The sequence below is a fragment of the Erithacus rubecula genome (genome assembly GCF_903797595.1).
Source record: "Erithacus rubecula genome assembly, chromosome: 6".
Classification (NCBI taxonomy): Eukaryota; Metazoa; Chordata; class Aves; order Passeriformes; family Muscicapidae; genus Erithacus; species Erithacus rubecula.
Window position 1 is genome coordinate 38,301,263 of NC_136688.1, and position 27,987 is coordinate 38,329,249.

Here is a 27,987-nt window from a genome sequence, read left to right on the forward strand (position 1 = left end):
CTTAAGGTGTAAAAGTCTTAAAGCCCTCTCTTCTCCTGGCTTCACCTAATCTTGACAGTACTGGACAGTACTGTGAAGCACAAGGTCTACAAGTACCTGAAGCTCAAAGAGTCAGGTAACACACAGTAAGATGGAAAAGTGATTTAAATTATTAATTTATATGAAAGAATCCTTAAAATTCCTTCTAGTATTACTAGCTGCTTCACAGCATTTTCCAGCCTACCTGCAGTGAGACCCCACAGTAGCCTGCAAGACCAGCCCAGAGTCCTGCCTCTTCCCAAAAGCTACCAGGTCCTGGCTTCAGTCAGTCATCCTGAAAGGCTCCAGGTGGAGAACCATACCCTCCCTCCTGCACCAGATTTCTGCTAGACATCTGAAGACCTGGAGAGGTCCTTTGCCCACAGACAACACCAGCTTGATTCCCTCTGTAAAGCCCAAAAAGAACGCTGAGCTGAGAAGGCAGCATTTTTAAAATATTTTATTTATTATACAAACTATTTACAAAATCAGCTACTACAACCATAGGCTTCCAAATTTTGGCTGTACTCTGCCAGAAATTCATCAGAGGGAAGTAGGATTTGACCTGTATCATCCACAGCTCCTGGTTTCTATAAACATGCAATATGGCCTGCAGGTGCAGGCTGAAGCTAGGCCCCCTGCACCTCAAAGCAGCTTCAGGAAACATGGAAACCTGTCTAAGATGGTATCAGGATCCTAAGGATTTCTACAGAAGAGTCTCTATTAAGTGGCAATAAATAAGGAGTAAAAAAGGAAAGTAATGAGCCTCTGCCAGAAGCAACATACAGTATGGGTGACCAAAGCACATCCCCACTGCCAGTGCTAAGGGCAGCATTAAAAGTGACTGTACTGGGAAGGGCTGTAAAGCAAAAGATAAGTTTAGAAATATTGTGGTGGAACTCAGGAACATGGGGGCAGTCTAGGGGCCTGTGCAAACAGAGGGAATGGGTTTAGTTGACTCAGAGTACCCACCCCAGCTCTGACTGCACTTGTGTTAAGAAGAAAGTCCTTGGCATCTTCACAGCTGCTGGGAAGGGTTGGGTGCTGCCTGCAATGAAATGAGAAGCATTTAGGAGCTCTTTCCAGTAGAAGTTTACTCAGTGGTCAGCTACTTCATCCTCAGAATAAAAAAAGGCCAGCTCAAGAAAAGAAGGGAGAAGATTCCTGAGGGAGATGTCATCATCAGAGCTGACCCACAGCTACAGGACTGAAAACATCCTCAACCAGGTGAGGCTACAATATGGAAAAAACACCAAGCTATGCCTCCCAACAAACTGGAGTTCAGCTGAGCATCACCACCTCCTCTCAGCCCCTGGAGAAAGCACTGACAAGGTGGCATGGTGAACACAGAAGCTGTAACTCTACTGACCATGGAAGCCACCAGCAGTATAAATAAAATGGTACCATAGTATCCACCCAAAGAAGGTCAGAACCTTGCAGAATGCAGCCTGCACTAAGAAAGGGAGAACAGCCACGACTAATGTGATCTGTCAGAGCACAACAGTGGCAACTATCAAGCTGGCAGCCTTGCAGCACCTTGGTGCCAGTGAGGGAATGAATTCACAAGGCAAAGAAATCCCCCTGAGTAGTCTCAATGTTCAGATGACTGCTTTTTGGCACCAAAATGGCTTATTTTTTTCTGATCAGAAGTAACACACTCAGTCCAAGAATGACTAAGATGCTGCCTTAAAAACATTTTATAGATGTAGAATATTTCCCACAAATTCCCAGTCAATTCAACTAAGCTATATTTGAAAAGCACACGCAGTTAACTTAAAATATCCATACTGTGCTCAAGTCTGACTGGATCAACCTGAGGACAGCAGGAGGGAACTGAAGAGGATGATGTGACATTTTATCCAATACAGTGTTCTAAAATTAGCTCAGGGATGCCAATCTGAGAATCCATTCTGGAAGAAATCCAGCAACTCCATAATCCAGTGAAAGCTTACATTGCAGGTAGCAGCAATGCATTTCTCCCATTTTGACTCCTGCATGCCTTTGACTTACTTGTAGACTGTAGCAAGCAAAGATCTTGAATTTTGCTTCACTGAAGAATTCACCAAGATTCCCAGATTCCCCTTCCCTTTACTTCCATTGGAAGGGCTGAAAGGATTTTCAACTACAACAGAACCCTGTGCTTCTCATTCTGGTCTATCCATTCATTTTCCCACAAGCCAGACAATGGTGGGTGCAAGCTGTTGAGTGACCACTTAAGTGAAATTTTAGTTAACACTTTGTGCTGGAAAGCTAACAGCACTGAATGGAACATGTGGAAAGGAAAGAAAAAGAAAGATGATGAGAAAGTTGGAAGGGCAGAAATCTAGCTGCTGTCCAGGCACCAGCAACTCCCTGGACACTCTGCGTGAAATGCAGTAGAGAAAGAAGCCTCAGGCTGCTGCATGATAGAGGTAGAAGCCAAGATCCTGTGGGATGCTGGGTGGAGGTACCATACTTTGCCCAGTACCATCATCCCAACAACAAATGCAAGCACAGTGCACACTGTTGCTGCTTATTGATCTGTCACTGTTACCATATAACATACATACCCTGAAGGTGAATGTGGGATAGGCATTGGTGCTCAGCATTGAGGGATCATACTCATGCCCATACTCTCTCTCCTGAGGAAGGGAAAAGAAGGCAAGGGCATGGAATAGCTTCCTGTGCAACATCAACTGTCAGAAACATTCAGTGGAGGAGAAACTCCTCTTCCAGTTCGTTTGCAGAGGCTAATTACCAGCCACTGCTGGAGAAGGGCGCTTCTGCTGCTGGACCCTGGTGGAGGTAGTACAGGATCACTGTCAGGGCCAGCACTTGTGCTCCAATTAGATTGTTCTCCTCTTTGGGTTACTCCCTCCAGTGGATACTGCCCTTTTTTCTCTGTGGCACAGGCAACAACAGCATCCAGAGCAAGATGGAGAAGGAGAACCAGAAACCCTTCTGGTCAGGTGCTGAAAGGATGGACAACTCTATTCTCCTCACGAGTCATAGTGGGATATCAGGGAGCATCACTGGGAGAGCTGAGCCAAGGTAAAGGAAGTTACTAAGACTTCCTATGAGCCAAGGCTTCCAGCAGAGCTCCATGCTGGTCTTCCCTCTTCCTCCTAGAGAGCTACAGTAAAGGCAGCTCAGCAGACCTCCTGCACCTCAATGTAAGTTCTGCTTATGAACTTCATCTTCTCAGAGAATGATAAGTATGTAAGGTGCAGTATCTCCTTTACAAATGCACCAGTCCTTTTGCTTTTTCACATTGCATCAAAGGGAGAACGAGGAAAAGGGAAAAGATGAGCTCTTGATGACATATTTGGGACACAGAAAGGCCACATGACATCTTCTGGATGACAAATTCCTTTACATGGAGTCTTTGTTCTGCCTCCACTGCCAAGTGAAGGGAAGGAGAACAAGCAGAGGATTGAACCTGGGTCTTGCCACAAAGAGCTGAGAGGCTAAATGGTCTCCTGGGAAGGGAAAATCACAGCATGCCAAATCCCTCACAACCCTCGCTGATAGCTAGCTGCAGCATCTTGTGCACTTCTTCATAGGAGTCATAAGTAGGGAGGCACAGCTGGTTAAAACTGTAAAACAAAAGAAAAACTCCATTCAAATGAGGTGAGAGGGAACCATCCCCATTAGCTGCCTTTCGATGGATTGACACAAGCATCACACACATTACACTGCTCACAACTAGCTGGTGTCATTCCCAAAAGCACAATGGAAAAAGTCCTACCACCCCAGGATACTTGCCAAGTGTGGGCTGTCGGCAAAGTACTGTGAGTTGGAGCTGCAATGATCTGGAAAGATGGACAGAGTGCAGCAAACCCTCCTGGGGGTAGCTGGGAGGAACCAGTAGTGAACTGCAAAAGCCTGGCCAGCTCTTCCTGTGTGAAACTGGAGACCACAGTCCAAAACCACCTCATGACCTGTTACAAACCAGAAGACAGGTCAGCCAAGGAAATCAAGCAAGCATATTAGCAACTTGCAAGAATATCAGTCAATTGTCCTCACAACCAAGTGTTCTATGAACAGTGATTTGTTTCACCAGGGTGACACATAGAGGCAAGTATTACATACTTACTAATGTTAAGAGATCCCACGCTACTATCACCTACCAATCCTTTCCCTTAAAGCAGAAAAGCTTCTGCTGCTTCTGCTCTCCCCACAGAGATTTAGTTTTTAGAAATACCTGCATAGGCAATGAGGTAGGTTTACAGTGCAGAAAACACACTTCCTTCTTGCACTATGTTAATCTTTTGGTTTTCCAAAAGATCATCTGATACTTCTGCAGACAAGTGGAACCATCCCAGTGTTTACAGATTGAAAATGGAAGTTTCTACCTCTTTTAGTCTGGCGTGTTTTGGCAGCTTCCATCATTTTTCTAAACAAAGCTGCTACTATTCCCATACTCCTCCCACTGGGAAATACAGAAAAGGATAAGAATCATTAGGGGATATGAATTTGGGCTACTACATCAGTAGTACCACAGCACTGAACTCCAAACACTACATGTGGGCTGAAGCATGTTTTTCAAGCATCTCTTAAAGATAAATATATCACCATCAACATCTTCAGTAGCAGTAATTCCCACCAACTCCTCCTGACTCCCTGCTGAACTGTTCTTAATTAGAGCTGTGTTGGATTTTTTTTTAAAGAAACCACTGCTGACAATTTGTACTTGCTGATATCTGATTAAGCATCACCTCTAGACAGCCTGGCTGAAGGGATCTCTCTAGGGGGAAACATTATATCATAATGTGTGCAGTCCTACCTGACCTCTGAAGTTTTCAATTTGTCCTTCTGAAACTCTAAACTCCAACCAATTCTGCTGTATTTGGGATAACTGGTTTTGACAAGCAGGAAGGAGAGAAGCCCTTTCATTTACCTTCTCACGGAAATGCCAAGATCCTCCTACCACAACAGCATGTGCCTTGAAGTCACAGACACTGATATCTCCAGTACCACACATAAGCAGCTGAAAGGCAAGAGACTGCAGTCAGAAAGTCAGGAGCCCAGGAAACAAGGCAACAGCAAATTGCAGATGTTTAAAGTGCTTAGAGAAGAAACATTTTGGCTATCTCCCAGATCCAGAAAGCACTCCACTTGTCAGACAGGAGGGGAAGTAAAGGTAGAGCTGCTTAGGGAGGCAGCAATTACCTCAAGCTCATTCTCATCAAAAATAGCCAGGAGGTTCTCGGGAACTAATTCATTAAGACCTGGAAGAGAACAGAAGAGAAGAGCAGCATGTGCTATGCCCTAGGAGAGAAAGGCAGAGAGCAGGGAGAAGGCAGCATGTTACCTTTCAGGAAGTGATCCACCTCCTCTCTAACCTGATTTGCCAGCCTGTACTGTGCAAGCAGATTTAGGTACAAGATTTTGTTTTCATTGGTCACTGGCACTTGAGCCCCTCCTGCCACCAGCTCTACCACCTGAAAACACAACACTTGACCTGAGTGTCACCAGTAGCAGGCCCCAAACCTGAAATCCCCAACCACAAAAAAAACAAGAAAGGAGTTACTTCCCAGAGTAAGCTCAATTTTCTGGGGCATAGTAGAGCTCCCAGTCCCCAGTGCTGCAGGCAGTTGGGATTCAACTATCCCACTTTCAGGAACTGCTTCCCTTACCTTCTCCAGCTGTCCTGTTTTGCTATACTTCTCTTCAGCAAAGACCAGATCCATCTCACTCACATCATTGTTCAGTATGAAGCACACTTTGGATTTATAAAATTCTGGGTCATCCGTTTCAAAATACTGTGTGAAAGAATAAGCAGGGACATGGAGGGAAGAACAAAACAAAAAAAACCCAAAACCCTTACCTTGTTAACCATAATTCTGGGTCTGCTACTACATCAAAATTCAACTTCTCCCCAGAGGCTTTAGACAGGGCTGGGAAGCTTTACCTTGTAGTGCATACGGAGTCCTATGATCTGAGCCAGGAAGGATCGAGTGAAGCGAGCTCGGACCAGTTGTTTGTAAGCACCTCCCAGAGAGGACTCGTACAGACACTTCCCCACCAGGCGCCCGGCAAATTCATACACTTTGAGTCGCAAATACGTGGGGCGCCCTGGGTTTGGATGCACCTGCAAAGAGGAAGCAAAATCAAATATCCAAGGATCAGACTGACAAGCACAAATAGCAAATATGGGACCATTTCAAATCACTATATCTCTCAAGCTGGCCAAGGAGATTTAGTGCAATGTCCTCAAAGCCAAGCAATAGAATTAAAATGTCTAAGCCTGCTTAGGAAGAACATGAAATGTTTCACATGCACAAGCAAGAAATTGTATAAGCAGAAATGGATTCTGAAATATTCAGACCCAACAAAACCCCTAAACACTTTGATGTCTTGCACCTCTTCTTGCTCAATAATCCAGCCTCCCCTACTGACTTGCCACCCTCTACTGCTCATCCAGCCAGTTCTTTGACACTTCAATGGGTTAAGATCATTAAGTAAAGCTTCGAGAAAGCCACTGGAAGTGACTATGAAGGCAAGTTAAAGGATGAGTCAGGTAGCACACCACTTAACAGCAGCATTGTTTAGCCATCAATGGTCACATTTCTGTGCATTCAGCATAGGAACTACAGACTCACCAAGGCCTGGTTGTTATCACTAAAGCGGGTAAACAGTTGATTGGTGGTATCAAATAATGCCTTACAAATGAGCTCAAACCACTCTCTGCGTGGACCTCCCCAGTCCAGAGCTACAAAATAAAACAAATCTGGTCATACAAACTGGTCATTAGCTCAAGAGTTTCATGTATGCTGCTCAGTATTACCCAACACAAGAGTTCATTACAATGAACAGCTCTGCAGCAATATGGCAGTAAACAGGGACTGCAAAACTATAAGTTCTTCTCCCAAACCAAATCCTTGTTGGTTTTTTTGGTTTGTTTTGGGTTTTTTTTAGGGGTAGAGGGGCAGGACTTACATAAGGCTTTAGGTCCCTATGTGAAGTAGGTATAAAATAGCACCAGCAGGATAATTCACTAACATCTGTGAGAAAATAAAAAGGGCTGGAAAGCCACAAAATAATGGACATACTACAAGAAACCAGAATTTCAGACTAAAACTATTCTGCCATCATTCCTTTTACTTTCTCTGTGTATATATTCACAGGATAACTCACCTTCTTCATCCTGAAAAATCACTTCAAAGTTTTTGCTCCAGTCAGAGACAGAAAAATTTCGTGTTGCTTTAAAAGACTGAAAAATAGAAAAAGAAAACAGCAGCAACCATTATTGCTTGGCACCTCAGTATGCAGTCCTGTATATGTGAATGGGCAAAGACAAAACCACAATAGTCTAGCACTTGAAAGTATAAAAGTGAAAATTAGAAACACCTAAGGTCTAACTCTTACTTGTCCAAAGCCACAGAAGCCAATTCCTCATTTTCTGTTATGAGACATTACCCACATAAAATACAGCTCATCTTAAAACCAGTGTGAGGTCTTAGCACAGAAATATCACTCTCAAGGCTGCAGTAAAGTATTGTTTGAAGTATTAAAATGCCTGTGGGAAGGAGCAATTTCTGTAAAGCACTTTCAGCCCACGAATTAGATTTAAAATTGGAATGTTTCAAAGAGCACTACAAAATAGCTTGAAGAGAATTACTGAGTTCATACTTACAGCAAGTCACGATGCAAAAAAGTAATAAAATACTGCAAGTGTCTAAAATTTCCTATGCCCTGATTCTGGACTCCAATTAAAGAAACTTTAAAAGAGCTACATTGCAGACTTGAGTCATACAGGTAGTTTTGGCTTAGTTTACCCTCAAACAGGTTAGAGCATCATGCTACTCACACCTCTGGACTAAACATGTTCATTGTGTCTATTAACCTCGGTCACTAGAGCTCATATTTACTGTTATTATTATCATCATCATCATCATTATGACAGTAGTCATGGAAATACTGTTTAGAAATGAAGTAATTTTGTCCAAGCTATTAACTAAAACATAATCTTGTTGTAATCCAATACCAGAGGCATTAGGAATGTCTTAACCCTTCCCTCCTGTCCCTATCCTATTGGCAGAGAGCCAAATTCCCCTCCCTGACCCTTTCCTAGAAAAGATCATTATCTGAGATCCTCCCTCTCTTTTGCCCTGGGATCACCATGAAATAAACTACAAACTTTGAGAAAGGCAAGGAGCCTCTTTTGAACCTTCATTTATCCCATGCAATGCCTAGCTCCTTCTTACAGATAGATAGGAAGGAGTTGCAGCATATTGCATAAATCTCAAACTCTGCAAGCTTGTAAATGCAGAAAATATTCTGAAAGACAAATTTACTGAGAATAAAGCAAGGGAAATCCCAGCCACTTCGTGTTTTCCTCAGAAATGTTCTCTCCATCTTTGCAACATTACTGTTGTGAGATGCAGGTAGAAACAAGAAGTCAGGATAACTGCCTCCCCAGAACACAAAGTACTTAGAATGTCACTTAAGAAATGTATTATAAGAATGACTAAGTTTTATTTTAGAAACACACAGTTCAGGTCAGAATTGGCAAAGATTTTACTAAGTGACTGTACAGAATATTTTATCATTGCTCTGAACCACTACTAGTAGCCTGTTGATGCAAGAGTTTCACTGCACGCAGCTCAGGAAAATCTGACACAAGAGCCTATCTTGCTGAATGGCTCTGTGCCAGAAAAGGGTAGATAAACACTCAGGAGCTCTGTGTTCTGCTCCCAAATCTAATCCAGTCTCTCTCCAGGCCTCAAGATCCAATGTAAAGTAGGGATAGAATACCATAAGCAGATTTCCTGCTTTTACAGGCTATGAATCCCTTTACAGAATCACAGAATCCCTGAAGTTGAAAAAGACATCTAAGATCATCAATTCTAACTTGACTGATCCCTACCTCATCAACTAGGCTATGGCACTAAGTGCTGCATCCAGGCACTTCTTGAACACTTCCAAGGATGGTGACTCCCCACCCTCCCTGAGCAGTCCTTTTCAATGTTTCACAGCTGCTCACTGGCTGAAGTAACATGACTGCCCCACTCACCGACTCCAGCAGACAGTGGCGGCTGACCTTCAGCGTCACCTTCGAATGAGGCCTTTTCATATGCACCTGACGCAGCTCTCGCTGGAAGAAGTTCACTTTGTCTTGGAAGGTTTCAGAGCCTCCTGAGAAGAGTGACAATTTGGGTGAGGCCTGAGCTGTCAACATCTCAAACACCTACAGAACATTCCTAAGATTAACCTCACAGATCAGCTTTACAGCCCGAAAGTGCATTTACCACAGCAAGGTTTGGAGACAGAATTCTCAAGGTAGTTTTCTGATTAATCTTGCTGGTATTCATACTCACAGGTGCACTTTCAAAGAGCCTGACAGAGAAGCCAGGCTGAAAAGGAACAGCTGCTGTGATGAAGTACATTCATTGGAAGCACCAATAGGAAAAGAACATGATACTCCAGGAACCAGAATTCTCATCAGAAGTCATTCAGTGGTGGCAATCTTTATTCCCCAGGGAAACTAGCAGACTCAAGTGCTAACTTCCTGACTGCTGTACCCACCTCACTGTCCCTTTACCTATGTTTTTATGCAGAGAGCGAATGAAAGTGGCTGCCAAGATGTTCCTCTCCTTGCAGCTGAGCTCCACAGGGGGTTGGATTCCATCATCCACCACCAATGTCAGTAATTTGTGCACAGGATCAGGACCAAGGTAGGAAAACTAGCAGCAAAAAGATGCAAGAAAGGGTAAACCCATCATGCAGAAGGCACAGCATGTTCAGTAGACAGAGCAACACCATCTATGCTCTTAAGACTTTCTCTGCTCCCCCATGTGTATGCATTTAACAGGAAAACTACTTCAAGCATCCAGACTCTATTTAGGAGGCTGCTTTTAACTTCACACACAAGTCTGAGGGCTTCAGTGGACACAGTCACAACATTTCAGGAAGATTATGTGGAAAATAATCAAGAAAAATGCAAAGGAATCAAGAATTTTGCCTAGCATTGGGACAAAAGGCAGGCAACAATGATAAGACTGGCTCCTAGTCACAAATACTACCAAAACTTAGGCACTGAGAGGTAATTCCAGAGTTGAAATTTATGCCACACAATGTTGTTCTGTGAGTGGAAGCCCTTCTCCCCAAAGGGAAAAAAACAGACTGTGATTCACAAGGGATGACAAGCTAACAACAGGGAGGTGCAGTGACAGGTACATGGAAAGAGGCTCACCTTTGTGCCAGGACACACTCTAAAGGTGAAAAGGCGCCATGGAATGATCTTCAGGTAAAATTCTTTCACCGAGAATTGCTGAGTAACCACAAGGAAAAGAAAATGTTAAATGTCACACATCTGTTAAGGGCTGTCCCTGAAACACATGAGGAAGAGGACAGATCCATAAGGCTAGACCACTCTTCAACCCCAGGAACAGGTTTCTGCAGCATTTGGCATAATACTTGGGAACCTTTAAAGCTCCACAGAACTGTAAGCAACTTGTCAGCAAGACTTCACTGCGTGCATTTGTGACGCATGTGGGATGCCAGCATGACACAGATTTTATAGCAGTAAGCTATTGTGTGCAGTAGAACGTCATCAGTCTAATTGGAAAGTAATCTTAAGTACACTTAAGAAGCTGAATTCAGGACAAGATTGTAATGCACTGGCAAAAAAGGTTTTGGTAAAAGTCACGTCAATGGATTACTTTTATTACTCCCTAATTTTCACCACCATTTCAAACATCTTTTAAAAAGCATTTGAGATTCCTAAATCCATGAGATTTGCAGAAATTTATTCTCAGTGTATTTCTGGCAGAACAAATGACTAACTGTTCAAATCCTGTCTTCTGGAGAGCAAGTTAGAATGAAATTTTTGCATCTTTAGACAAAAGAAAACCATTGCAAAAACTGACAATCACCATTTGTCCAAAAACAAGTTGAAGAAAACAGCAACTCTTTAAAATAGCAGCATAACAGTTTTCTACTTTTTCTATTTCTATACATAGAGACATCCAGGGATACAATAATGCAAGCCTAAGAATCACATTAAAACTTTGGCACCTAAAGGGAGTACCCAACAGTATCCACTTCTGGTGGGTGATCTGCTTTACCAAGCAACGCAATAGAAAAGAACATAGAAGTCCAACACAATCCACCAAGGATGAAAGGACTCTGAGCTCACAAAGACACAGCACTCAAAGTCAGTTCTTAGAGCCATGTGCAGCACAGATTTAGAAATCTCTAGCAACTCCCTGCATCCTATAACTGTTTCACAGCTCTCTTTCATTGGTAGGAAAGCAATTCCTGGATTAGTCTTTCACTTTGATATTTATCACTACATTTTTCAGAATGCTTTTGAAGAAACAGATGAACAGAATGAATTTAAATTCATTATTAGATTTAGAGAAATTTTCCTTCTAGTTTCTGAACACTTTTAGGCAATAATAATGAGAAATAGTTACTGCTAACATAATCTTATTGCAAGAGAATCCTCAGTTTCTCCTAGTTATAAATTTACCCTTTGTTCTCTGACCATTTTTTCCCTTTTCCTTTTTCAGCAAAATTCCAGAAACAGGACAAAGACACAAAATCTGAGGTGAGATTCTCTTAAGCTGAAACTTACAGGTATCAGAAACTGAGAATAGGAATTGCAGGTCTGACCTGAAGAAAGCAAAGGAAAGGCAAACAGAGTATCTATTGAACAATCAGCAAGAAAATTTCCAGTAGGATTTGATCAGACCTAGAAAGATCCTAAAATCAAAAATAACAATCCTAAAACTTCCAAGGCTCATTTTAACATTATTCTCAGTCACAAGCTCCATGTTTGCCATAAGCAAACCTTTTTTAAATCAAATCTGAGGCAACTGAATCTGAAGCTAAGATATAGAAGACAAGGAAGATCTGAAGGTCTTTAAACATGCATTCAAGTCTGGTAACTTTGATATCTACCTTAGGTGACACATAGCAGTACACTTTTTTAGGCTTCTTCACTTTTTCAGGGGTCTGGCTGTCAGAAGGAGAATCTTCATCTTCATCCTCGATTGCAGTAGAAGGACGGCGCTGGGAGGAGCTCAGGTGCACTGGTGGAAGTTGCCACTGAGTGTTGGTGTAACTAGGAGCATCGTAAAGGTAAGCTTCAAAATAAATACTGACACCTGAGGTGGACACATTGCGTTCTACAATGTTCTTTTCGTTCTCTGAGGGAAATAGACATGAAAGAGTTGTGTAAATCCTAATGGAGACAAGAATGAAAAAGAATGCACAGTCCACCACCAAATCAGTGACTTTGATTTTAAAGAAAAGGTTATACAACCAAAGGAAAACTTGGTCAAGTGAAACTTTGATAAAGAGAACCCCAAGAGTGGGATGAAAAGATTTCAAGACGGCCATTTGTCTGTTAGTGACTGGTTGAACAACAAAGGCAGAGAGAACCTCTCTCTCAGAGCACCAGCCTGAAGGCATAGCCACTTGACAGCCACACTGATCTCTGGCTCACTCCTGAAGAAACCAGGAATTATAGCATTGTTTAAAAAAGAAAAAAAAAAAAAAAAACAAAAAAACCACATAGGTTACATGCAGTGTTCTTCCTCCATATAACTTAACATACAATACATGACTGGGTCAGATGCCAGCTACTTGCAAGCAATAAAAATTGCCTAATTTCAGAGGTAAACCTCCTGAAAATAGGGGGAAAACACTTATTTTTATCTGCTGATAGATCAGAGAGTATCAGCCCCCAGAGATCTCCCCAGCTAGAAGCAAATTCATTTACCTTAGCATTTTTAAATGAATAGGCTTTCCTTTAGCAAGTAAGCATGGCCAGCCTGCAGGGAAGCCACAAATAACTCTGCTACATGAGAGTGCAAAGCACATTGTAAGAACACATCTGGAGAATGAATACTGATTAGATCTTGACTCACCACTTAGAACAATGATGTCAAAATCACCATTGCTTATGGGCTGGTTCTGGTAGGAGATGCAGGCATGGAAGCATCCCCTAGAATGCAAGGTGAGTCGAAAGAACACCTCACAAGTCTGCCGATTGGACACCACAGACTTCTCAAACACCACGTCAGAGCTCGTCTCTTCTTGAGGACCCAACTAAACAGAAAACAAAGTAATAAAAGGAGGTCTCCAGCACACCTGAAGTCAAGCAGCAAGGGGTGTGGTTGCACTCACCTCATGGATGGAGAGGCTGTAATTGTGCTCATCTATCAGGGACACAGAATTGCTGGTGGGATTATCATACTCATCTCTGGGAGCTATCTGCAGAGTGTGCTGCTGCCCACAGGTCAGCACCAGAGTGGAGAAATGGCAGACAATTTTGGTTTTGGAGGGAACCACCATTCCTGAAGCAGACAACAATAATTCAGTCAAACAAATTCTAAGGCGAAGCTACAAAAAGCAAAAGAAAAGCAACTAGGGGCACAATAGTCTTGAAAATGGAACAAATCTAAACACATTCCAAGCCCTTACATTAAAAAAGCAAAGTATCTGATCAGAGACTTAATACTAAGAAAGCAAACTAAGTTACTAGTTCTCTAAAGAATGCTTTTCCACCATTCTAACTTTCTGCTCAGGAACTTGCTCCCACTGTACATACAAAATATAAGCTAGCTGACACCTAAGAAAATTAGCAAATGCAGCTTACCAAACAAACTTTATTTGGGTTAAAACTGATCTCTTCTGAAGGGATATTTTAGCAAGCTTTGTATCTATACACAAAGCAATGAATAGAGGTCCTTTCAATGACATGTACATGAAACATAAAAGATACCAATTGGGGCAAAAAAAAAACCAAAACCAAAAGTAGAAGAAAACAAATTTTAGATGAATAAAAAGGAAATGCTTTTACATAACTGTGCAATCAAAGGTATCAGCTGCTCCAGAAGCTTACAAGAATAGAGCAGGGTATTCAGAAAAGGAAGAGGCAAATTATGACAGCATCTCCAACTCAGATACAAACAATTCACAAAAGGTACTCACTGACTACTAGCTGGATTATGAAGAAGTTACTACAAAACTGAGAACGTGACAGAAGTTGATAGAGATTTTAAGGAGCACTAAGGAGTTACTCTGTAAAGCAGTTCCTGTTTTGTTACTTACTGGTAGTCACAAGTATGTTTTACTCATGGGTCTGTTGCTGAGATCTACACATGGCAGGAGGAAAATGGCGAAGGGTAACCCCTTCCCTGTCACCTACCTATTTTAACTGGAAACACATTTACCTAAGGGCCTCCAATACCTCCAAATCTACTTTGAATCATTACAGGGCCACTCAGATCTTACCTGGCTGGAAAACCTTGTAGTAGGGGCTGTAAGCCACATTCAAGCCACCGAGTTTTACGGTGATTTCATATCTCCCGGCCCTGCGCACAGTGAAAGCCACTTTCACCACATTGGAATTGGGCTCCTGAAGAACTTCCTGGGTTACAGGAATATCAATTGCTAGCTCCACATGGCAGATGTGAACTCGTAGCCCCACAGGCCGGTGAGCAGGGAAGGGTTGCCCATTTTTATAGAACAACTGCATGGGAAACAGAAAAGTCCAGGTCAGCAAAAGCACACGGTACACAGAGGAAGAGGAAACAAGTTCCCTTAGGGAAGGGCAAGTACTTCAGCTCAGAAAAGGAAAAATAATTAACAGATAGCTCTGTCACACAGACTCTATTTTCCAAAATGAGCAGGGACAAGTGAGCATTGAACAGCCCCCATTCTCTTTTGTGCTGGGGTTCAAATGCAAGCCTTGAAAAGAACATGCCTTTAGGCATTTCCCATCTGCACTTGTAGTGCAATATTAGAGCAGAAATCATGAGAACCCACTAGCAAAAGGAAAAAAGTAAAGCCTTATCCTTTCCGAGAAACAAGCTGATCTTGTTTATTTGTACAGCTAGGCTCTGAAAAAACTCTTACCCATTTGTCACAGAAAACAGTGTGATGAAGATGTTGACCTAAGGAGTTGACCCACTCTTTACTGCTAAGACGCATCATAATGAAAACACCACATAAGATAAAATCACAGGCACTTCAATCACCAAAGTAACCTCCTGAAATTGTCCAGGAGATAACACACCTCGACCACTAGTTCCTTGCAAGGAAAGGATTGCACCTTGTAACTCCATGCATGGCTCTTCAAGAGCCACAGCTTGTTGGCCAGAGCCTGCCTACTATCTGCAATCAGACTGCAGTCAGAAAAAAGTTACTATTATTCCCTGTTTCTAAGTAAGAGAGCGTGTGGGGCCTGAAGTAGCTTGCATCTTGACTGAAATCAGGAGAAACTAGTGTATGCAAAGCTACTGCTGATGAATAAAGGGCTAAGCAAATGCCACACAAGTATGAAGTGGAAAGGCACATTGCTGTAGCTCATGAATTTCAGCAAGGTGAAGGAAATACATGTAAGGAACAGAACAAGACCCTTTCCCCTCAGCTTTTTTCACTGCCTGCCCTGGAGTTAGAACTCTTCACACACCATTGAGCAGAAGGGTTTTCTTCACCTTCCCAAGAGGGATGGGTACGGCAACCCAGCTGAACCTTTCTTCTTCTCTTGATACTCTCTTGGAGTAGGGAAGGTGGGATAGAAAGATAAGCACATAAGTCCAGCAAAACCTGCTCAAACTATCTTCACATAGCTCCAAACTCTGTGTTCACTCATCTTACTTCCCCTAGACTTGGCCTTTTGGGATTAGAGGGAAACAAGAGTCCTTGGCAGGCTTTTCCAAGTCTGACAGAATAACAATCCATTTTACAGTTAATGGGGAGTGGCAACAAAGCTTTACAGCTCTTGAGTTGGTAAAATGCCCATTCCCACACTCTCAACTTCAGCTGCACAACCAAAAGATAGCACCACATTGATTGAAGGCAAGGCTCAGCCTACTCACTTCCCAGTAAAGGAAGCAGCAGCCAGGACAAGCCTCGTCTCCTCTGACTCCTCAGAGGATTCTGAAGAGAGGGAGATTAGACTTTAAGAAGTTCAAACCTCAAATATACACTTACAGGGTTTTGCAACATAGTAACAGAGCAGAAGGCATAAACAGATAGCTTGGCTACTCCTCAGTTACATCTGGCTTAGCCCCAATAGAAAAAAACATTTGAAGAGCCCACCAATAACTCAGACCTCTATTCCCACCCACACAGCTGGATGGAAACATAAATATTGCCTTACATGCACTCGGAAGGCCATGCTGTGGCCCACCTCATAGGGCTCCTTCCAATCCCAGGAGATCTTGCAGGACCGGGGATCCAGGTAGTTGCCCCGCACGTAGTCATAAATAGTCCGCTCCCCTCGGCGCTCCCGGTCCTCATGCTGAAGGAAGCTGACTATACGTGCGGCAAGCTCAAAGAGGAACTTAATGGTGAAGAAGAAAGCTACAACAGACACTGTGATCCCACCTGCAGCAGAGAGAGAACAAAGGGTGGTTGCAGAAGCCAATGGCTGAGTCAGGCTCTAAAATCCCCTCTGCATCAGCCAAAGATGCCTTTCTGTTAATGATATTCTACTTAAATGCAAATTAGCTATTTAAGGCAGATGCTATTGTGTGAACGTTTATGGTTTGTGTTATGATACAAGTAAGGTTAGAAAATACCAAGTCTCTTAAAACTCTGCAACTGACTGCAAACAAAAGAAATAGTTAAAGGTGGTAGAGAGTCTCAGGCAAGGCTTGCGGACATCCCAACAGAGACACAGAATTCCTTCCAAGTTGCAAGTTAGAACCACAGCGATTCCTTTAAGGGAAACAGATAACCAGACAACTTCTGCACATCACATTATGGCTGGATTAAGAAGCATCACAGAGGCAACAATCCTCCACCAGCTCTGGGAAGAAAAAGTAAGGGGATGGTTTAGGAATTAGGCTAATGGAAGGACTTCAGGATCAAGAAGAATGGTCGAGAGGAAAGTCTGCCAGGTGGAGGGTACAGCGTGGAGTGACAGTAACTTCATGTTTGTTAGGTAAACTCTGAACTAAAAATCAAAGGCTTTCAAGAAATCCTTTTAAAGCCTATGGAGAGGTCATCAAATACAGTGGCAGCCTTTCCTTCACTTACCAATAATGTAAAACATCAGGTCCCTTCGGTGAGACACACAGCCGAGGATCACAGCTGCATCTAGAACACAAAATATGCCAAGTCCAGTCCAGTGACTTCCTCCACACACTGGCCTAAATTTAATTTAATCTATGGTTCCTCAGGAAAAAAACCTATTGAACACTTGTCTTCCTCTCCAAGGAGATCCCTAAAGCATTATTCCACAAGACTGAAATATGCGAACAGCACAGCATGCTACAACTAACAGTTCTCCCTCTGTTACAGATTCTCATTCAGATTCAGGGATCTGTAAGAAGGACAACATATCATCCCTCTGAAAACAGTGAGAGCAGGCAGGAAGGAAACATTTTTTTTGTAGGATCACCAGCCTAAACAACAGTGGCTAAACCCACTCATCCAAACTGTTACACCTACTTGAAAGCCTTGAAGTCAACTTCTACTCTGATACAAAAACACATTTCAGAATCACCACCAAAATGGACAGAAACCAACCCTTAGCCAGCAACCTTGGAAGAAAAAGCTATGGAATAAAAGAGTTGCAGGCAAAACCATCCCCGTTTGTTCAGAACAAACAAAATCCTTCTAGGGCACAGGTGAATCTATTTTTGCCCTGCAAATTTACTACAGAATGTACAAATGCAACTGGGAAAGAGTCCACTAGTATTTTCCTTCTCACTTGTGCAAAGTGGAGCCTCTCTGCTGAAACTCTCACTGATCAACACAAAACCTAAAACCTTCTGTTTGTACACCATTAAGTTTACAGCAATTTTAAGAGACACCAATCTAGATTCAAGTTTTCACCAAGGGGACTGCTAAACAAACATGTAGTAAAAATACCACACCCAGAACAACATGCTGTTTGGTTGATAAGGCATAGCTGACAGATGGAACAGGAGCAGCAGCAAGGAATGCATGTGACAATTAGACAAAGGATCTGGCATACAGTGATGCATACAATATAGCTCACCATGTCACCATTCAGTTAGTGAGAAGCTACATTGTGCAATCAAGCTGCTTTTTTTTTTTAAACAAACACAAAAGAGGAGTTATTCATCAGTCATCTCGACAGCAGCAATAATGGACATCAGCATGCAGAAAGCTTCAATGAGGTATTTTCCCCCAACAATAGTCATGACTTTCTCCTTTGCTGGCCTTGGCACATAGTCCAACCCTCCAACCGAAGAGCAACCACATACCTTTACACAAGTGCCCATGTCCTAAAAGCCAAAAAGTGGGTACCCATTCTTCAGCATCCTTCCACTTTGATCCCAGATCTGGGACAAGCATCAGCAAGAAGAGGCCATTGCAAAGATGATCACAGAAAGAGTAACTCTTTGAACTTGCATCACAGAATCACTGCTGTAAAATAAGGACTTGAGCACAGCAGTTTCTTCCTCTTTGTGGGAAAAGGTTCTCCTCTGTGCTGTTTCCTTTAGCCTGCAGTTTGCTAGCTTTCCTGAAGAAGCAAAACAAAAAACAAAAAAAAAGAGAGAGAAATGTTAGATGTCTACATTGTGGATAAATCTACCATGCAGAAACACATAAGAGGTGCAAAATGCAAGATCATCACTAGACATCAAGTCCATGAGAGATGCCATAAAAGTACCACTGCTGATGAGGTGCAAAGCTTCACCATATCTTCAACCCCTATCTGTCACAACCTCATTCCATTATATGACCCCTGAAACTAGCATGTTCAAGATGGAACAAAACACATTCTTGCCTCCATAGGTTTCATGGAGCAGTTAAGTACCTGCATGATACTCATAAAGGAGCATTAAGCATGGAAGCAAGAACTGATAGCCTAGGAGAAATACAGAGAGATTGTCTCAACAGCCAAAGATCATGCAAGAAAAGCTAAAGCCCTGATAGAGCTAAATCTTGCCAGGGATATAAAGGGCACCATGAAAACTTTCTATAGGTACATTGGTGATAAATAAAGACTAGGGAAAACATGTACCCTCTTGAGAAGGAAACAGGAGACGTGGTTACCCAGGACAATGAGAAGGCTGAGGTACTCAACAACTTTTTCCCCTCAGTCTTCACCAGCGACTGCTCCAGCTACACCAACCAAGTCACAAAAGACAAATGGAGGGACTGAGAGAATGAAGAACTGACCACTGACACAAGATCAGAGGGATTTTTTGCAAAGGCACGTAGTGATTGGACACAGGGAAAGATTTTAAACCAAAAGAGGGTAGGGTTTTATCAGATATAAGGAAGAAATTCTTCAATATGAGTAGTGAGGAACCAGACCAGGTTGCCCAGAGAAGCTGTGGCTGCTCCATTCTTGGAAATGTTCATGACAAAGTTGCATGGGGCTTTGAACAACCTGGTCTAGTAGAAGGCATCCCTGCCCATATCAGGGAGCTGGAATTAAATGATCTTTAAGGTCCCTTCCAAGCCCAACCATTCTGCAATCAGGTAGCCCTTCAAATCTTCATACCCAACAAAATACTATATATTATTCTCAAACCAATTTTGCCCAGATTTAAAGGACTATTTGTAGCCAAGCCTCAAAAAAAAAAAAAAAAAAAAATAAAAAAATAAAAAATTCAGAATTATTGAACCACAAAGCAAATTAGATTTTGGGTTTGGTACTGCTGTTTTAGGTATTCAGGAAATTGAGATCTCCATAAGGGACTTCAGCTTCAGCAGCACTATCCACTAAATTACAGTTTACTGTCAGGCTTGAGATAAAAAAAATTAAAATTTAACAGCAAGGATTGACGCAGCCCACAAAAACCAGGACACATGCCAGAAGAAACACCACAGAGCCCACACAGTCTCTGCTCATTCAGAGCCCAGATTACATAAAGGAGTGAGAATGAAAAGAACAGAGCCGGGCTCACCAAGGCAGCTGTCTGTTAAGATAGTCACCTCCTCTGGGGATGTGATGTGCTCCTCTCGCCTGCCATGCCACCACCTCAGCTGCCACTTCTTCCTTAGTCCCCCTCCTCTGCCTTCCTCTTCAGAAGGCTCTTATTTCCCTCCATGCCAATAATCCTTTAGATTTGGCTGCCTTTATACGCTTCTACCAATCTTTCTAACACCCATGAAAATCAACCAGTAAACCTGTGCCGAGCTTTTTCATTGCACTGCAGAAACAGCCAGACTTTCACTGCCTTTTCCTCACCCACATCTCAAGGAAAGTCCCACCCACTCATCTATTTTCCTCCTTCCTCTACTTTTCCTCACAGCAACACTGTTGCAGTCCCCAGGGCACCCCCTCCTAGTTAAAGCATCAGCTTTCTCAACTCACAAATTTCTGCGTGTTAAGGACCACAGAGCTAGCAATTTCCTTGGTATTTTAGTCATTTCACAGTACATATCCCAGATGTGCTACAAATGACTGGTTGAAACCCTGTTCCAGCTCAGCCTGGCTGTGGAAGGCATGTGAGTGCTCCCCCACAGCTGGGGAATTTCACAGAAACTCACCAATATTAGGAATCTACACAATCTGCCTCCAGCATCTTCCAGAAGCAGTCTCTTCATGTCACAAAAAAACCCACAAAGCAGTCTCTGTGGATTCATCTCCTCAAGCTATTCCTGCTTCACAACTCCTTTCCTTCTGTGAAGCACACCACAGGTTACACAGCCTCTCTCTCAAGCATAAAAAGATCCATCATTTAAACTTCAGGGTTTTTAAAGTCAATTGGAATCTGAATTTCTTGACCTGGTTTGCAGAACTTTTGAACTCGCTGGACACAGGGAATCAGTTATCTCAGTTGTATTAATTAACCAGCACAGCAGCTTGTCATTTTATTACCCCTACATGATGTGGTAAATAAGACACCAACTCAGGAGGCCACAGAGATGAAATGGCTGTTATACAATCACCTTCCTTCTACCTTACTGCCAGCAGCTTTAAGGGTGCTCTTGCAGCTGGAACACATTGAGGTGAAGAACCTACTTGCAAGTAGGTGGTATCCAAGATACACTGCCACTCACTTAACAGAAGGCAGATGTGAATTAAAATGGTATCTGTGCTGAGAACTGCTAGGTAACAATCTGGGAAATAGATTCTGAAAAGCAGCAATATAAGGTGCCATCATAGCTAGGCTGGAAAAAAAAAGTGCTGAATTATCCAACAGGTCTTAGTAATCTTGATCCAAGGACAGAGTAAACAATGGTCTCCTGCCACCTGCAGGGAAAATGGGGATTTGGAAGCTTCACCATCGTTTGACTCGAGGAGAGGTACTGGCATAATCAGGGTAGATGCATGGAACCATAAAATAAACTGCATTCATGCCGTTCTTTCTCAAGACAGCAAGGAAAGGAAGCTCAGTAATAGGATTACATCTAGTTTGTGTCACTGCCGCTGTTGAAGCCAGACGAGTGCAGAGCTCCAGAAGGAAGCACAAATGTAACACATACAAAAGGAACTGTAACATAATAATGTCACAATCGTGGGCTACAGCTACAAAACCAGCTAGGGGCATGCTCTGCAGAACAAATGTACTGAACTCCTAGGAAATCGGCTGTGCCTCTTGATTTTATTTGGTGCACTGGTAAATTGTCATTCTTCTCTTAACAATAAACCTTTAATTTTGTTTTAAAGCCTTTTTGCAGGTTAATACTACCTCATCCAATCTCTGTGCAGAATCTCTCTCAATCCATGTGCACAAATATCTACCAATGTCACATCTATCTCATGCCAAGCACAAATGACTATTCTATAGTTAAAGAGACAGTATTCCCTTACACCAAGGAAGGCAGACACAAACCAACAAGCAGGAATGCTCATGAGAAACTAACTTTAAAATACATTCACAGAAAACTGACAAGTCAGTACAAAAAGCACTAAGCAAGATTCAGTATCAGCTGTCAAGGACAAAAGCTGCATCAATAGTCAATGGCTTCACAAAACAGTTATTCTCTTATTAGGGATGGAATTTGTCATATGCATTTACATACAAGCTATATAAAACAGTGGCAACAGGAAAATAAACAAACAAACCAACAAAAGACAGATTTCTGTCAGCTGTTTAAGTCTAAGGACTTTCCTCCTAAAACACAGCGGGGAAGGCGGATCACCCCCTTCTTCCTCAGTTATTTCTCTTCCCAAACCACTGAGGGTCACCAGGTTGAACAGCATCATGCGAGCTCTGCCAACTGTATTTCCTCAATCAACAGTGAAGGAACAGTTAACAGTATGATTGCTCAGGTGGAAAGCTCAGGCGTGGTTTTCCCAATAAGCAGTTTTTCTTACAGTCTAATTTTCTTCCTCATTGTCAAAGCATCAGTCACAGCTCTACAGAGGTCACCACTTCAGGAAAAAAAACTCCTAAGTGGTTTCTCATTGGGTGCTTTTTCTCACCAGCACACCGGATAAAACCGGTTGTATTTGGAAGATACTAACAGCTACAAGATCTCACTAATCCCAGAAGCTTTCATGAGAAACGCCTCTCTTTCTCCCTTCCCTGCACAGGGCACGAGAAACCAAGTGCCCCCGACAAGTCCAAGAACTTGGAGGACATTCCCATTCATGTGCAGAAAAGACAATTCGGGTCAGACTACACCGCTATGACCGCATAAAATACAGCTAAATTATGCTCATTCACTAAGATTTCTGATACGAATACAGGTAAGATCTAAAGATAATGACAAACCACAAAACAAAACAAAACAAAACAAAAAACAAAAAAAAAAACACCAAAAACCCCGAAACAATCCAGCAAGCTCAAGCGAGTGGGCTGAAGACCTCCGTAACGTCCCGGCTCCGCTAAAGAGAGAAGAGGGGAGGGAGGGCGATTGGTGGGTTCCCCCTCCAGCCGCACAGCGGGGGCTCGGAGCCCACAGTCCCCACGCCTTTCCACGGGCAGCAGCTCGCCCCCACCCACCCGACGCGGCCCCGGTACCCCGCAGCGCCGCGCACACGGCGGGGCTAAGCCGAAGCGAAGAACCGGCCCCGCCGCGGCCCTCCCGGAGCCATCCCCGCCGCCGACAGCGCGGGGACCCGCCGCGGTTCCGCCAGGCCCGCCGCGGGGCCGTCACCCCGCCGGCCGCCGGTCGCGGCGGGGCGGCCGGGCTGCGGCTGCAGCGCCCCCGTTCCCCGCGGCGAGGAGCGAAAGGCGCCGCCGCTGTTACCGTGGTCTCCAGCGACGGCCGTAAGCTCGCTGCGCTGCGCGGCGGCGCGCTGCCGCTGCCCGGCGCCGGCAGCCGGAGATGACGCGCCCCGGGGCGGGGCCAGTGACGCACCGGGGACACCGGCGGCGGCAGCATGGTGGGCCGGGAGCGGGCCGGGATCGGGGGTCCGGCGGGGATCGGGGGTCCGGCCGGGATCGGGGGTCTCCCTCGCTCATGGCGGCCGTGTGTCCGTGTCCTTGCAGGGCAAGCAGAAGAAGGCGCGGAAGTACGCGGTCATGAAGCGCATGATCAGCCTCCGGGACGAGCGCATGTGAGTGTGGCTGCGGCTGGGCCTGGCCCCGCTCGGGAGAGGCGGGAGCAGGTTCCGGCCCAGGTCTCCGCGCCGCTGGCCGCCCTTCCTTATCGCTGTACCCCAGCAGTGCCTGTGCTTCTTTGCAGTAAAGAGAAGGATCGCGCAAAAGCCCCCGTGAAGAAGAAGGAGGACCCGAGTGCCATCAAAGAGCGGGAGGTGTAAGTGCTGCCGAGGCACTGGGGAGGGAGAGAAGGAAGGAGGAGGGCCGGCCACGCTGCAGTCTGGAACTGAGAGTGTTTCTGAGCAATACTGTCAGAAGAACAAGTGGTGCCCCAAACGAAGGGTTGTGCTTGGGAGGTGGCAGGAGGCCTGGGTCTTTCTGCTCGTTATCCCTCTCTCATTCTGTGCAAGTTGTAGGACTGGACATGGTGTTAAATGCAATTGATTGATTTGAATTCTTTGTCTTCCTGGCAGCCCCCAGCATCCCTCTTGCTTGTTCTTCCAGTATAATACACAGCTGGGCCCCCCTTACCACATCCTGGTTGACACTAACTTCATCAACTTCTCCATCAAGGCCAAACTGGACCTAGTGCAGTCGATGATGGACTGTCTCTATGCCAAGTGTGAGTTTCTGCACCATTCACAGCTTCTTCAGACCACACAGTGCCACAGTGTGCTCATAATGTGCTTAGTCAGCCTCATGCCACTGGCTGAGAATAACAGAAATCTTGCAAAAAGAATATGTGCTATAATCATGGAGCTGTGGTAGCCCTAGCAATGTCTCTGGTTTCAGTCAAGTAATGGTTTTAAAATGTTAATCTCAGCAAAGGTACAGTACTAATAACTTAAAAACCTAAAATTACAATGGCGTGGTTAAACTTGGTGGCTGTACATTTCATCACTTTGCAACATTATCAGCTGTCACTGTGAGTAATACCTTATAGAATTCCATAATGTTTCTGGGGCATGTGGGCAGTATGCAGGGGTCTGGGAATAAATACTGCTTTGTTTTAATACAGCTTTTTTTGCATTTAGGTATTCCATGTATCACGGATTGCGTGATGGGTGAAATCGAGAAGTTAGGACAGAAGTACCGTGTAGCATTAAGGTAGGTGCAGGGTGTTCTCTGTTTCTAGAACTTAATGGTGTAATATAAATAAATTTAAAACACTTGCTCCTGTGCTAGTGGGTGATTAGGTTGTTGCAGGGTCCTGAACTTGGTTTTATTTTTGTACCCCTTAGATCAATCCAATGGCTCAAGTTTTAGACACAAAATGCTATGTATGAGTGCACAATATTAATCTGTAAATCTTTTAACCTCCTAGGACTTTCAAAGTAATGCTTCTTCCTGTTAATAAAAAAAAACTTAATTACATAATTTCTAAAAATGAATAAAGAAGTGACCCAAGTCTTACAGAACTTTTCATTCATACTCCATGTTATTCCTGTATGAGTAGGTAACAATGTAGTTCATGTACATCACTCAGATGTATTGTTCTTTTTGTTTTGGCCTGCTGTGTTGTAAAGTATATGAGTGCATACCCTCAACAGCTTTGTTGTTGCTCTTCAGGCAGGAGGTGAAATGTCCCTTTGTGCATGGTACAAATTATCAGATGACAGAAGTTCTAGTTTTTCCTGAAAATTACTTATTTAAAATTACTTTGTTTGGTAATGGCCCTACATTGTACAGGTTTTGAATCCAACAAACCAATACTTAAGAAATACTTAACCTATAATAACTAGAAAAATTGCATTCTTTTTTTTTTTGCAGGTAATTTCAGTTGACCTTTGTCTACCATTCACTCCATCTCTTCACCCTTTGCTTTGAGAACAGTGTTCTGTATATCACAGAAAGGGGTGTTCTTGTTCCTCCAGACTGTGTTACTGTGCTCTCTGGTCTGATTGCTGTGATGCTGCTTTTTATGTCCCCAGAATTGCCAAGGACCCTCGGTTTGAACGCTTGCCATGTATGCACAAAGGAACCTATGCTGATGACTGCTTGGTGCAGAGGGTCACTCAGGTATTTCCCTTTCTGACATTTTCTATACCATGCTAACATACTAAAAATTCCTGAGCCCTGCTAATTCCTGACTGACTTAAATTTCCCACAGAGGAACTATAAAATCTCACCAAGGGGGATTTTCAGTTTTAGAACAACTTTATTTGATGCAAGGTATCTTCCTTGAGCATTCTTGCTGTACAGGATAGCATCAAGAAGCACTCAGGATGGGAAAGCTGTCACCTTAAAAGGCTGGAGTTTCAAAGATTTCTTGAGTCTATTTGGATGGGCAGGAGGATTTTAGAAGTCTGCTGCAGAATTCTGTACAAGTTCTGGCAATGCCTTTCTAAGGACTCTCACCCTTCCTGTGTTAAGTGATCTCACTGAATTGGAAGTTTTGGTCAGCCATGACTCCTTTCTGGGTTCACTGGTGTTGAATCTGACTTGCCTTCTGTTTTTGCAGCACAAGTGTTACATTGTGGCCACAGTGGATAAAGAGCTCAAGCGGAGAATACGAAAAATTCCTGGAGTGCCCATAATGTATATTTCCAGGCACAGGTAAGGGCCCCCTGACAGGAAGGAATCCTGACCAGTGCAATCCTTGTCTGACTGGGACTATCTCACCACATTGTCCTTCATTGTCTGCAGTGCAGGCTGCAGTAAAGGGCCTGGTGTTTACACAGAAGTTGAAGTACAGCTACTGCTGGGAACAGACTGGTCACAGACCCATTTTTATTGCAGTCTACATGTTCACTTGTCTTTACCTGAAGAAGTGGTTTTCTTAAGGCCAGTGTTTCCATAGATCAGTTTTGCTTACCAGCTGCAGCAGGACTACCAGGCAAATGCATTCTACAGGTTCTTGAAGAAAAGAACCATTCTTGTTCCATATTCTATTTGGTAGCTACACTAACAAAAGCAGCTTTTAATATAAGATTGTAGCCGTGCAAATTGAATTTAATGGCAAAGTTCATTCTATTACTTCATGGATAAAAATACAAAGGACTTAAAATCACTTTAGAATGTTTTGCAGGGAGACCAGGAGTACAAAGGAAGACCCTCCCATTGAGTCATGAGGGTCAGTCATGAGGTTCCTTACTTTTCAAACTCCTGATGGAGTCCAGATGCAGCTGCATCCAATCTTAGTCCCAGACTTGGTCAACAATCTCTGTCTTAATTAAATTTTAGACACACTTAATCATTGACTGATTTAACATTTATAAAGTGATTCAATAGGGTTTACTAACAGTGGCTTAATTATAGTTTCAGGAAGCAGTATTCATCCTATTCTCAATAAAAAGTATTTCAGCCAATTTATATGCATGCACACTAACACAAAGATGTACGTGTACATGTAAAAAGGCACCAGTTGAACTTCCCCTCAGGTACAGTGAAACACATGAAATGCCTCTGCATTTCTCAACAGGCAAGGCTTGAGTAGTAATCCTTCAAATGTCTCAGCCTTGAGACCAAGAGGCATTCTGCTCAGAGAGAGGTGCAGCCCATGGCAGTCCAGGAAAGCTATGAGGGCCTCACTTAAGACCACTGCTTATAGGGTCACAAGATGATTGCTTTTAATCATGCATAAATTTTACATCTTCGCCATAATTCAGATTGATAACTGCTAGAGTTACCAAAACTCTGGTAACATTGGTTCCATTTCACTTAGGCCACAACTTAGGCAGGATTGTCAGAGAATGACTGACAATCTCATCCTTCACCTCAGACCAGCAACAGGAGTTCCCAGTACAGTCAGTGCTGTTCTCACATTAGTCATGCAAGGCTTCCTGGTATGGTCAAGGAAGGCCAAGGTCTAGCAGGAATCCCTGAGATTGCAGCCCTGAGGAGGAAGAGGGGGAGATGCACCACCACAGTGGGGAGGGGAGCAATGTGGAATAGATTGTCCTCATGAGTTTTCCTTCTTTCTCAGGTACAATATTGAGAGGATGCCAGATGATTATGGAGCTCCTCGATTTTAACCTGTCCAGCCAAGCCATCAATGCCAGGACTGTGAGCCAGGATAAGGATTCTTCTGATTCCAACCCTCCTGCTTCTTTTGTTAGAACTGTGCTAATAGGACTGTGGATAACACCAAACTGACTTCTTAACCTTATTTTTCTAAGAAAAGGCTATTTTGAAGAATCTGGTTTTATTCATCCCTCCTCTGCCTTGATCCAATTACCTACAGCTGGGAGAAGCATATAGGAAACAGAGGACAGCAGGACCAAGAATGTGCCTAGCTCTGCATCAGGACCATTGGAAAAAGTGATTTCAGCATTCTGAATTAAATATTGATGATGCAACTCTGGCTGAGAATGAAACCACGAGAGATTTTAAAAGTTTCTTACTGTGTCACCTGGAGTGGGACAGGTATTCCTTTGGGAAGCTACCTCACACACTTGTTTAGCCAAATCAGAATCTGCATTCTGCAGAAAAGACATCAGATCTGCACCAGTTGGTGGCTTTCTCTGGGAAAGCAGTCTAAATTTTAATTCAGAATGGATGGGCTTTTATTCAGCTGCAAAGTGAATGAAGTTTGTTTAAGTGTCCTCTCAGACTGCTCTTTTTGTACTTGTTAGCTGGTGGTCCTTTTGCTTACATTTAGAGT

At 43.4% G+C, this 27,987-nt stretch overlaps 2 protein-coding genes across 3 annotated transcripts; one reads left to right on the forward strand and one right to left on the reverse strand.

Annotated features, from left to right (window-relative positions):
- Positions 1–462: 462 nt before the first annotated feature.
- Positions 463–23,169, reverse strand: AREL1 (apoptosis resistant E3 ubiquitin protein ligase 1). Of its 2 annotated transcripts, XM_079308712.1 has the most exons (20): positions 23,092–23,169; positions 18,198–18,457; positions 17,002–17,061; positions 16,121–16,347; positions 14,248–14,485; positions 13,138–13,307; positions 12,879–13,059; positions 11,908–12,155; positions 10,196–10,273; positions 9,545–9,686; positions 9,017–9,138; positions 7,138–7,213; positions 6,603–6,712; positions 5,912–6,091; positions 5,637–5,762; positions 5,312–5,441; positions 5,170–5,228; positions 4,898–4,987; positions 3,763–3,938; positions 463–3,593 (listed from the first exon to the last, which is right to left on the reverse strand). In XM_079308712.1, the coding sequence occupies exons 2-20, from the start codon at positions 18,286–18,288 to the stop codon at positions 3,491–3,493; spliced, it is 2,607 nt and encodes an 868-aa protein (XP_079164838.1). In that variant the 5' UTR covers positions 18,289–18,457; positions 23,092–23,169; the 3' UTR covers positions 463–3,490. The 2 variants fall into 2 exon arrangements, with proteins under 2 accessions (XP_079164838.1, XP_079164839.1); XM_079308713.1 differs by lacking the exons at positions 17,002–17,061; positions 23,092–23,169.
- FCF1 (FCF1 rRNA-processing protein) lies at positions 23,164–27,928 on the forward strand. The gene is made up of 8 exons (XM_079308724.1): positions 23,164–23,227; positions 23,334–23,401; positions 23,530–23,601; positions 23,858–24,006; positions 24,419–24,491; positions 25,316–25,403; positions 25,846–25,940; positions 27,310–27,928. The coding sequence occupies exons 1-8, from the start codon at positions 23,225–23,227 to the stop codon at positions 27,356–27,358; spliced, it is 597 nt and encodes a 198-aa protein (XP_079164850.1). The 5' UTR covers positions 23,164–23,224; the 3' UTR covers positions 27,359–27,928.
- The last annotated feature ends 59 nt before the right edge of the window (positions 27,929–27,987 follow it).